The 12,551-nt window shown below is 38.1% G+C and overlaps 1 protein-coding gene across 9 annotated transcripts in view; it reads right to left on the minus strand.

Moving 5' to 3' along the window:
- Nucleotides 1–5,205: 5,205 nt before the first annotated feature.
- The window catches only part of RC3H2 (ring finger and CCCH-type domains 2), an 82,762-nt gene continuing 75,416 nt past the window's right edge, over nucleotides 5,206–12,551 (minus strand). For all 9 annotated transcript variants that reach the window (XM_056812102.1, XM_056812101.1, XM_056812103.1 and 6 more), the window contains 2 exons: nucleotides 10,411–10,592; nucleotides 5,206–5,962 (listed from right to left, as the gene is read on the minus strand). In XM_056812102.1, the coding sequence (XP_056668080.1) occupies nucleotides 5,408–5,962; nucleotides 10,411–10,592 (737 nt within the window). In that variant the 3' untranslated portion in view covers nucleotides 5,206–5,407. The remainder of the gene's footprint in view (nucleotides 5,963–10,410; nucleotides 10,593–12,551) is intronic.

Below are 12,551 nucleotides of genomic sequence, written 5' to 3' on the forward strand. Positions count from 1 at the left end.
AAGTTGTTCCAGTTCACATGGAATTCCTCCACTTTATTATTCCTTTGAGCACAATAGTATTCCATCATCAACATATATCACAATTTGTTCAGCCATTCCCCAATTGAGGGGCATCCCCTCATTTTTCAATTTTTTGCCACCACAAAGAGTCCAGCTAGGAATATTCTTGTACAGGTCTTTTGCTTTATTATCTCTTTGGGGGTATAAACCCAGCAGTGCTATGGCTGGATCAAAGGGCAGGCAGTCCTTTAGGACCCTTTGGGCATAGTTCCAAATTGCCCTCCAGAATGGTTGGATCAATTCACAACTCCACCAGCAATGCATTAATGTCCCCACTTTGCCACATCCCCTCCAGAATTCATTACTTTCCATTGCTGTCATGTTAGCCAACCTGCTAGGTGTGAGGTGATACCTCAGAGTTGTTTTGATTTGCATCTGTTTGATTATAAGACACGTGGAACACTTTTTCAAGTGCTTATTAATAGTTTCAATTTATTTAACTGAAAATTGCCTATTCATGAACCTTGTCCATTTATCAATTGGAGAATGGCTTGATTTTTTGTACAATTGATTTAGCTCTTTATATATTTGAGTAATTAGATGTTTGTCAGAGGTTTTTGCTATGAAGATTGTTTCCCAATTTGTTACTTCCCTTCTAATTTTGGTTGCATTGGTTTTGTTTGCACAAAACCTTTTTAATTTAATGTAATCAAAATTATTTATTTTACAGTTTGTGATTTTTTCCCCAACTCTTGCTTGGTCTTAAAATCTTACCTTTCCCAAAGATCTGACATGTATACTCTTCTGTGTTCACCTAATTTACTTATAGTTTCCTTCTTTATATTCAAGTCATTCACCCATTCTGAGTTCATCTTGGTGTAGGGTGTGAGATGTTGATCCAAACCTAATCTCTTCCATACTGTCTTCCAATTTTCCCAGCAGTTTTTATCAAATAGTGGATTTTGGTCCCAAAAGCTGGGATCTTTGTGCTTATCATAGACTGTCTTGCTGAGGTCACTTACCCCAAGTCTATTCCACTGATCCTCCTTTCTATCTCTTAGCCAGTACCACATTGTTTTGATGACCACTGCTTTATAGTATAGTTTGAGATCTGCGACTGCAAGGTTGCTTCCTTTGCATTTTTTTTCATTATTTCCCTTGGTATGCTTGACCTTTTGTTCTTCCAAATGAACTTTGTTATGTTTTTTTCTAATTCGGTAAGAAAGTTTTTTGGTAGTTCAATGGGTATGGCACTCTTTAAATAAGTAAATTAATTTGGGCAGGATTGTCATTTTTATTATGTTAGCTCGCCCTACTCATGAGCAATTAATGTTTTTCCAATTGTTTAGATCTAGTTTTAATTGTGTGGAGAGTTTGTAGTTGTGTTCATATAGTTCCTGTATTTGTCTTGGCAGATAGATTCCCAAGTATTTTATATTGTCTAGGGTGATTTTAAATGGAATTTCTCTTTCTAATTTTTGCTGCTGAGATGTGTTGGAGATATATAGCAATGCTGATGACTTATGTGGGTTTATTTTGTATCCTGCAACTTTGCTAAAATTGTTGATTATTTCTACTAGCTTTTTAGTTGATTCTCTAGGATTCTTCAAGTAGACCATTCTATCATGAACAAAGTGATAGCTTGGTTTCCTCATTGCTTATTTTAATACCTTCAACTTCTTTTTCTTCTCTAATTGCTACACCTAGTGTTTCTAGTACAATGTTAAATAATCGAGGTAATAATGGGCATCCTTTTTTCACTCCTGATCTTATTGGGAAGCCTGCTAGTTTATCCCTATTGCAGATGATGTTGGCTGATGGTTTTATATATATATATGTATATATATATATATATACACTGTTTATTCTTTTTAGGAAAGGCCCTTCTATTCCTACGCTTTCTAGTGTTTTCAATAGGAATGAGTGTTGTATTTTGTCAAAGGTTTTTTCTGCATCTATTGAAATAATCATGTGATTTTTGTCGGTTTCCTTTTTAATATGGTCAATTATGTGGATGGTTTTCCTAATATTGAACCATCCTTGCATTCCTGGTATAAATCCTACTACCTGGTCATAATGAATAACCCTCATGATCACTTGCTGGAGTCTTTTTGCTAGTATTCTATTTAAGATTTTTGCATCTATATTTATTAAGGAGATTGGTCGATAGTTTTCTTTCTCTGTTTTTGTCCTGCCTGGCTTTGGAATCAGTACCATATTTGTGTCATAAAAGGAATTTGGTAGAACTCCATCTTTGCTTATTCTGTCAAATAGTTTGTATAATATTGGGATTAGTTGTTCTTTGAATGCAAGGGTCTTTTTTAGCAAAAGCATGTCCCCCTCCTTGTCATTCCTTCTTCTTTGCTGCCATCCTGTGGTTGTACTAGGGTATAGCCACCATTTCTATTTCCACTTAATCCTCCTTGCTACTTTTCACTTAAGTATAGCTAAAACAGAGTCAGCTGGATAATGCATAGCATTAAAGGATTGGGGATCACTCAGTTCCATCATCCCAAATCTAACACTCTTCTATTTAATATGGTGTTTAATTGGCCTAGTCTCTTAGCCCCCATTCTAGATAGAGCTACCTGAGTAGACTGCCTAGATGTCTTGATAATTACTTAGGTTTAATCTAGCCCATACCCGGATGTGGGAGGCCATGTTTAATATTTTCAATTATTTGAAGAGCTTTTGTGAGAAAAAGGGAGTAGACTTGTTTTGTTGCTAGCTTAAGAGGCAGAACTATGGCTTGTGAGTGAAAGGTAGGAGGAAGATATCGACTTTAAGAATTTCCCAATAATGTGATATGCCCAATACCTTGGAAGAAAGTGTCCTCTTGGTCTAGTAGAGAATGGAATAGATGACTTCTGAGATTCCTTCTCTCTAGATGAACTTATGCCCATATATTTACCCCAAATAAAGTATTGTGAATCATGGTTTTAGGAGTCAAATTCAATTACTATGATGGCATTAAGTATATGTAGAGATATCTACATGTAATATGTCTAAAGCTGCAGAATTTATGTATTCATCAAGACATAACTCTATGAGTGTCCCATACATATTCATTTTTAATGACTACGAGTATATCTCCATTAAAATTCCCTTAGGATACCTCCCGTAAGAATAAAAAAAATTAGGCTTTTATGCTAATATGAAAGTTCTAAAGTAATATTGTGGTTGCCGATTTAAAAATATTATTGCTTAAGTCAAAATGACTTTTAGTAGCTTTATTTACAAAGAGGTGGAAAGAGTAAAAGTAGAGAAATGTAAGAAGAGGATAGAGAAATGTCTAGCTTATCACCCTAAGTGTTACTCCGGTGTTTGGTTTAGCCCCAGCAGGGTTGGGTAATCTTTAGCCAGAAGATCTGGTGGCGTCTTCAGCAAGGGTTCCATCAATGCAGCCTTCTCCAGGAAAGGAAGACCTTTTCAGAACCAATCTTCTCCAGAAGCCAGGAAAGGAAGGCCAGCTACTCACCCAGCAAACCACTGCAGGATCCAGGGAGTCTCCTCCTCCAGGCTAGCTCACCAACGCAGAGTCCCAAGTTGAAGTCCAAAAAGCCAAGATCCAAAGAACTCCAAAAGCAAAGTTGAAGTTGAAGTAGAAAAAGCAAAGTCCAAAAGCCAAGTCACAAGGCAAAGTCCCAAAGAAGTCCCTCAGACAGTAAGTTCAGGACTTTTTATAGTCCTTTTTCCACAGCACTTCCTGTCTCTTCCTCCAATTCATGGGAACCAATTGCAGACTTGCAATTTGCTTAGCACTGCCCACCTTTGGAGGTTTGAGCTTACTATAGTGACTCATGAATTCTATTAGTGTTAAGTAGGGGTACTTAAATTTTTGATTAATTTTAAAGTTCCTGATTGATAAAGTTTGATTCACTCTTCACACTCCTCTTAGCATGGATATAACCCTTGGATTCCTTAAGAGGATTACAGGAAAAGGTCACACAGAGTACACTGTGGGACCATTGATATAATAATGGGTGACTTTCATCTGAGGACCAGCCTAGCTAAAATTGCAGAGGCTTCTTCCTAGGAAGTCATCTCCAAAAGGTGAACTGTATAGGTCACAGCAATGTATGGAAGTTTACTTCAATGTATTAAGTTCCTATTGGCATTGCAAAAAGAAGCCAGAATATTGACTGATAAAATTAAGATTCCTGGAGTTGAACTGAAGAATTGACTGGAAACAAGTTTGCAGAAAAAAATACTAGACATAGCCCCAGTGCCCAAGTTGAAATCCTCACCTCTCTGCTTAGCTGAATCCTTAGGATTCTTCAAATCCCAAAACTAACAACTTCACAAAACTTTCCCTGATTTCCCACCTTCATTGAACAACTTTCTCCTTCAGACTTCATGCAGTATAATTCTCTAAGGCACTTATTGTACAATACTGCGCATTAAGCCAATACTAGTATACTGTCATATCTGAGCTTTGTATCCTCTTAAGGAGAATGCAAAATGTACATACACTGTAAGCACTTAACAAGGGGGTTTTGTTGAGACTAAGGGCAAAAGACTTCATCTCTCAGTTTTTCTCATCTGTTAAATGGGCATTATGATTATTGTACTATTTTCCTTATGGGGTTGTTGTAAGGAAAGCATTACAAATCTTTAAAATCCAACAAAATAGAAATTAAAGAAACAAGACTATAAGAAGCATTTAAAGAACACAACACAAAAATGGCTTTAACCAGCTCTTTCCACTATGAATTTTTACTTCAATCTAAATTCTAAGCAGAGTGATTCTGCTATAGGGCAAGGCAGATGTCATTCCCAATTGAACTTAATTCAAGATTTAATGCAATGTCATAGCCAGGAGCAAAGGCCACTTCCTTATTATCAGAATTTTACCCACACATATCATCTGGAATATTTTAATAACAGATTGACAGAGTAAGGGGACCTGGAAAGAATGTGATACCCTCCAGGGTTAAGTATCTGACCAAGAACATGCATAAAGTAATGTGTCCACTTAAGTAACTGCAACATTTACAAAGTTAACAAATTCTAATTATAGAATTTTTGAGTTTCAGAGCTAGAAGGGACTGCTGGGATCATCGAGACTTTTCCAGAACAATGCCATGCAGATGCTGAGTAAATATTGATTGGTAATGATAACAAAGATATTATGTAAGAGACTCTCAGGCAAACAAGTTGTTTCCTGTTTATACAACTTTGAAACAATTTCTTATGAGACACACAGTGATTCAACATTTTATTGATTTAATCTAAGAAATTAAGAACCTTTAATTTTACATATAAGAAAGAAGTTTACAAAGAATAGGCAAAAAGCCAAAGTGCACAGGAAGGAACAAAAATAAACATATAAACATATGCCTCAGAAGACAAGCCCCCTACTTGTATTTATGCACCTGTTACACTACTAGTCCCTTTCTCTACCATTTCAATCTATTTCCAGATCACTATCCTCACTGAAACAGGCAGTTGGGTTATGGATTGATGTCAGCAGCACCATTTCTTTCTCTGGAAGCAAACCACACTCTTGTAAAAATGCTTCTAGGTCCACAGCAAAAAAATCTTCTCCAAGCTGGTCAGTGACTCGGACAAAATTACCAATTAATTCTCCTCCCTTATAAATCAGCAGTGCAGGAAGAGCATTATTGGTGAAGCGGGAACTGGCCCCAATGAGGGAGCTCTTAACTCTGCAGAATTTGACTGAGGAATATTCAGCAGCAAGGCAGATCATGCAGCCATTCATTGCTTCTGCCCCAGGAATGTCATCTTCATAAATGTGAATCACAATGAGTGTGTTTTTCTGTTCTTTATCAACCGTATCCAAAAATGCTTCCCCACTAGTGATCTCAAAGACCTGACTGAATTGGTGGTGTCCACTGTGCAGCTGCTGCCTCATCTCATCCATTCGTTGCTTCCTATATTGTTGTAAAAATTCCTCATCATCCTGTTTGTCATTTACTACACCATACTCCTTCAAAGTCATCTGCAATAGAATTGAAAGATTGAGTGTAAAAACAAGCCTCACACAAATTACACACAAGGAACATGTTCACTGGTCAACAATGAAAAGGATTTCTTGGTCTCCGGTGGCATAAAAAAAATCATTGAGGGCCCCAAAGTCAAATGCTTGGTCATAAACTCTTCTTCATTTCCAGACTATGAGAATTTGAACTGACCATTGAGAGAGATGGTTTTCAAGAGCTGCTAGGACTAAAAAAAACAAAAAACAAAACGAAACCTGTCTGTCAACCCTCTGGTGATGATTCTCCTTTCACTTGAGTCTAGTCCCAAGGTAAGATTCTGATTTGATCCCTGGCCTGTAAATGAAGCCTTTCCAGGGTGGTAACAGATGCCAGAGCTTTTGTCTTTGGGGAACTGTGATGGACATCAGTGAACCACAATGAGACACTAGAGGACTTAAGTGGAGAGCACATACTCATCAAATTTCAGTCTTCTCTCTACACCCTCTTCTCTCTCAATACTCTCTATCCTACTCTCAAAGTACTTAGAGGTCTGTGACCTTCCATGTAATTTCGCCTGGCAATCCAAGAAATATAAACTCTTAATCACTTTAAAACTAGGTATAACCCAACAAACAATGCCCCAAACAATGTCATTTTAAAATTACATAATGACATAATAAACAAACTTCACTATACTATCTCCAACCCTGCTATAATGGCATTAGTCAATCTAACAGACCAGCTCAAGCAATGCTTTGGCTCCCTTTTCTGCCTCTTACTAGAGAGGTTTCCTTTGGATCCAAATGTCTCCCATAATTTTATTTTGCCAAATATTTTCCTATGAAATCAGTTAACATTAGTTGACATATGCCTGTATAATAAATAAAAATGTTTATTTTGGTAGCATTTAGTAAATGCTTTCATATCTAGTGAAACTGAATACAAATGGAATGAAAAAAAAAACATGCAACTGTCATAGAAGAAAACAAATCAATTAGGTAATAATGTCATCACATTTCTACAGCTTTACAAGGATGATCTATGTAGAAAGGGATCTGATATGGAAATCAGAGACTGAGAGATGAAAAGGACCTTAGAGGTTAGAGTACCACTTTCTTCATTGTACAAATAAGGAAACTGAGGCAGACATTACGTGACTTGTCCCAACTCATCCTACTATTAAATGTCTAAGGCAAGATTTGAACTTGGGTCTTACTGACTCCAAGTCTAGCACTCTCTTCACCCCAAGCTCAGCATTATACTACCAAATGCCACAAATATGACCAGAAAAGGAGGGTTCATCAGGAAGAGAATTACAGTTGAAAAATGGACTACCTCTACAAAGGATTCACAGAACAACAAAGATAAGAATTGCAAAGGATGGGATGTGAAAGGGCTAAGGTCTGACACAGGCAGAAGGACAATACCCTTAACAATAATGTCATAGTCATCATCATATTAGCATTTCCATAGCACTTTAAGGTTTGCAAAACGGAAGGATCTAAAACTCAGGTCTTCTTGACTCTGAGCCCAGTGTTCCATACTCTGCACCAAGAGAAAACCACTGCAAAATTAAAGTGCCCAGCCCATTAAGGTTTGCAAAGTACCACTCTAACAGATCTGACAGGGGTAGTATAATTATTATTATCCCCTTTTACAAAGGAGAAAATAAATGTTCAAAGAAATGACCTGCCCAAGGATGAGAAAAATAACAGTATGCACTACAAGGACTGCAGGAGGAAATGGAACTTTGGCTGACAATGGGGGATGGAACTGGAACCTCCAGCTAAGAAAAGGAGATGGACAGTTCAGAAAGGGTTCTTGTCCCTTCTGAACTGAGAGGGGAAAAAGCAACCTCGCTGGGCTTAGCTTGTTATAATCCCTCATTGATCTGAAGAGACCCAGATTAGCCATCTTTCCTCAAAAGAGGTGGATAGAGACTTTTTCCCTTTGGGGAAGGCAAGAGACTATCCACCCAGAATATTTCCCATCAATATCTTCAAAGCTGTATCTCTATATCAGGAAATGACACCGGCCTGACTCCACAACAGTACTCAGGGACCCAGGTCCCCAGCCCTGAGCCCTCAACCCCTGATGGTGTAACATACCAGGCATATTAGCATTTGGGAACTATGATTGTTGTATTAATATTGTACTACCAGACACATGGTCAGAATGGTCAGAACTCTTGATGTTAAAGGGATAGTCCTAGGCACTAGCAAGGGATTAGCAAATTCTTGGGTTGGGCGTGGAGACAGCCAAGCAGCTCAGAGCAAGGTCATTGACATAGCACTGTTTGAATCAGGACTTCATTTACAAAAGCGCAGGATGGATTAAACTCCACCTCTATGATCTTGTCATTGTCAATTGGACCAATGTAAAAACCCATGTCATGACATGTATACATTCTAAGACCCTCAATAAATACCAGGGGACAAGTGCGGACTCCTCCCTTCATCCTTCGCTGCCTCTCTCAAACTCCTCTCTTACTCTTACTGACTCCTCTCTTGCTCTCTCTTATCAGCTCTCTCACTAGGCCCTCTGGCCTTCGCTGCCTCTCTCTCCTCTCTCCCTTACCTTCCTCTCCTCTTACCACTCTTGCTTCTCTGTATCTCTTTCCTAGTGACCCCAGTGCCTCCTATTGCGATGGGAGGCACCAAGGAGTTGACTCTCACCTTTCTTAGGGACCCTGTCACCCCAGTGCCTCAGCACCAGGGAGTGGTGACTCCTCTCACTTCTCTAGCACCACAGTCGCCCCGAAGCTTTCCATTGTTGTTCAGACTCTATTGTTTACAGGAATATCAAGGGGTTGATACTCCTAACCTGTCCTCTTGTTCCTACTACTTCCTTGGAGTTTGCGTTATTCCCCATGTGTTTCTACTTCTGTCTTTGAGTCATTATTATTCTCCCATTTCCTTAGCCCCCTCTTTCCACCTCAGGTTATTCCCACAGATAGGTGTTATAGGACTCATGTGAGGGGTCGATATACCTCCCATACTGGGTCTCTACAGATGGGAATTTAGGTTGAAATCAGAAATAGGGACTTCCTGTTTTCCCTCTTCCCTAACCTTCCAATCCTGAATCTTCAGACAATAAATAGATCTTATAAATTAAAGAAGAACTAAACATCTCATTCTTCAAATGTACTGAGGGGATCAAAGATTATAATCATCCAGAGGAAAGAACAAAAATGAGATATTGAAGGGGATTTCCTCTTACCCTTCAGCTCTGGACACAGATCCAACTTCACCTTCTCTGAGGCAGTTCTGTCTGGGAGAGGAAGTAGTGCTTCTATTTATCTGTCCCCTCCCTCTCAGAGACCTTTGGTTCCTGATCCCCCTCTAGTGCACTATGTGCCAGGGACAAGTACAAAAAATAATTTAATTAAACAACTTCAGTTTATGGTCATTGTTTTATGCCTCCATATAACTATATATTCACCACATGTAATCCTATAATCCTAGTAGATAATCAGTATTTTAGTGAGAAATTGTAAGGAATAATCTCAATTTTAATTGATTGAATAATTATGTATGAGAACGAGTAATCAATAATGATACTATAACTAAAATAACAAGAAAATCCTTTGAAGTATCTTATAAAAAATTCCCTAGCCAGGTAAGTAGTGCATATGCCTTCAGAGTCCTGGAATATATCCAAATTTGTAATCTCAATTGGCTTTGAAGCTACAGAATAACTGGCTATTTTTTATGTTACTATAGAGGAATGAGGGACTAGATCATCAGCCCTCCCAAACGAAGACAAGGAGGAAAAAAAAGGAAATTTTGGTTTTCTCGGAGAAGACATATTCTGCTGACCATCCCCACCCTCTTTTGAGGGGGAAGTGTGTATAATCTGAATCTCTTGCATAGTGTATTATAAACCAGTCATGTCTTCTTCTTGAGGTCTCAGACATACTGTGCATGTCTTTGACCCTGGAGTTTGAGGCTCCTAAAATAAACATCAGTTTGAGCTCAGAAATTCCTTCCCAATATTTATTTTTCTTTTATGCAGATATTTTCAGGAATTAAACTTTTTAGCTTTAAATAAAACTGATGGTAGTGAATGTACTACAATCATCCAAACAAACCTGAAACTCGGTATCACTATTCACCACAATAAAAAAAATGACATTTTAGTGTAATTCCTAGATGATACAGTGGATGAAGCCCTGGGTCAGGAGTCAGAATGACCTGAATTCAAATCCAGTCTCAGGCATTTATAAACTGTGTGATCAAGGGCAAGTCACAATCCCTGTCCCAGTTTCCTCAGCTGTAAAATAGATACTAATAGCACCTACCTTTCAGAGTTGTTCAAATTGTTCAGCTGTTCAGATACAGATATCGGAGAGATATTTGTAAAAAGTAGTTAGCACATAGTAGGCACTTAATAAATGCTTATTCCCTCTCCTCTTTTCAGTCTCGAATATCCAGAACACATTCCCTAGAAATGCTTGGGTCAAAATTACCTTCCCATTGATTTTATCTTGAAGTTCTTTCTGTTTCTGTTTGTCATCCTCTTCATCCAAATGAGACCTACAAGTCACAGACAACTTCTTGATGAGCCTTTCCATTTCTCTACACTGCTCTTCTCTCTGTTCTGTCTCCAACTGCTTAAATCTCCGCCAGTCATTGATGACACCTTTTGGACCTGATGGCAAAAGACACCACAATAATGGTAAATCATTAGTGAGTGTTATAGAGTGGAACAAGTATTGTGGGTCAGAAAGAATAACTAGACAAAGAGGGACTGAAGCCAGAATAAATGGTTAGAGACTAAGCTTTACCACTTTCTAACTATGTGGTCTTAAGTAAGTCATTTCTGCAGATTTTTAGTTCCTTTTATGTAAAATGAGAAAAACAGAGACTATATGATCTCAAAGGTCCCTTTCCAGCTCTAATATAGTATTCTAAGTCATCAGTTTCTCCATTTAATAATTATTGTACTACATAACTCACAAAACCATTGGAAGGAAAGTGCTATATAAAATCTAATATAGATTAATCTCTTTTCTCTAATGTGTCAAGGGAAGTTTATCCCCTCCCCCTCCTGGGTTGCTGACTTGGTTCATCAAGATTCTTCAAATGCCAGCACAGCCTATGCGAACATCAGTAAAAGAGAGGGGGCAGGGACTAACCAGGGTTTTTGGCACAGATGGCAAGGTGAGAGAAATAATGGGGTAGTGGAGGAGGTTTTGAAGGCTAGGGGAAATGTGGTCGGAGGACTTAAGAGTAAGAAACAGATTTTAAACTATGCTGATCTACCTCTCCTATTAATAAACTTTATCAAATTAATAACTGGTTATTAATTATCATTAAATTAATTGCAACACTTCGAATCATAATTTTAAAAATTTCAAAAAAACAACAACTGAGATTATCCCTATTCTACTCAGTTAATACTTTAATCCTTTCCATGTCATCTTCTATCCTGTCCTTTGTTGCAGCCCCAAAAGAGGTAGAACTTGTCCTTGCCAATTGCAACCTCTCTTCTTATGCCTTTGATCAAACCCCCTTTCTGTCTCCTCTGAGAACTTCCCTTCAATTTCCCCCTAAATTTCAATCTCCCCTCATCCAGTGGCTGCCTTTCCTACTGCCCAATCCTTTCCCCATCCTTTTAAAAAGAACCTTTACTTAACCAAATCCCGCAAGATTTTATCCTATGACTGTCCTCTTCACAGTCAAATTTCTAGAAAAAACCCACTTTCTCATTTCTCATTTACTTCTTAAACTCTTGTAACCTAGTTTCTATTCTCATAGTCCAACTTAAAGGCACTCTCTTCAAAGTCATCAATGATCTCTTTATTGATAAATCTAATTCCTTTGCTCTTCCTGACTTCTCTACAGAAATCTGACACTGCTGACCATCACCTTCTTCTGAATATGTATCTTGCCTACTTGTTTTGACAGGGTTTTCAGGGATGTAATACTCTTTTGTGGCTCTCCTCTTATCTATCTGTGACCACCTCACATAAGTGGATCTACCCCAGGACTCTGTCCTAGGTCTTCTTTACTTTTCGCTCTATAATCTTTTCTGGGGATCTCATTAGTACACTTGGGTTCAATTTTCATTTTCATATAGATGACTACCAAATCTATACATCTAGTCTTCATCTTTCTCCAAAGTTCCATCCTGCATAGTAGCTGGAACCTCAGAGGCATTCAATAAGTGTTTGTTGATTGATCTTCAACAGTATGTTCTAAGAACATTTTAAATTAAATTTGTCTAAAATTAAACCTTCCTTTTTATACCCTAAATCTATCCCTCCTTCTGCTACCTTCCCTATTTCCATTAAGGACAGCACCACTTTTTCAAGTAGGCTCACAAACTTAATTAAATCCACACTCTATCCTCTTTCTCATTCCCACATTCAATTAGTTACCATGTATTGCTGACTCTAATTCTACCAGAAGTCTCACATCCATGTTACTCTCCACTCACACTATAACTGTCCTAGTTCAATTCTAATCTCTTACCTCACTAATTGCAATAGCCTCTTAATTAGATTCCTTGCATTATGCTTTTTCCCTCTCTACCGCCCTCACAGCCGCCAAACTGAAAATCCAGAAACAGAGCATGGACCACACTACTCTCAAACATAAGAAGTTT

The sequence above is a fragment of the Monodelphis domestica genome, chromosome 1 (genome assembly GCF_027887165.1).
Source record: "Monodelphis domestica isolate mMonDom1 chromosome 1, mMonDom1.pri, whole genome shotgun sequence".
NCBI classification, from domain to species: domain Eukaryota; kingdom Metazoa; phylum Chordata; class Mammalia; order Didelphimorphia; family Didelphidae; genus Monodelphis; species Monodelphis domestica.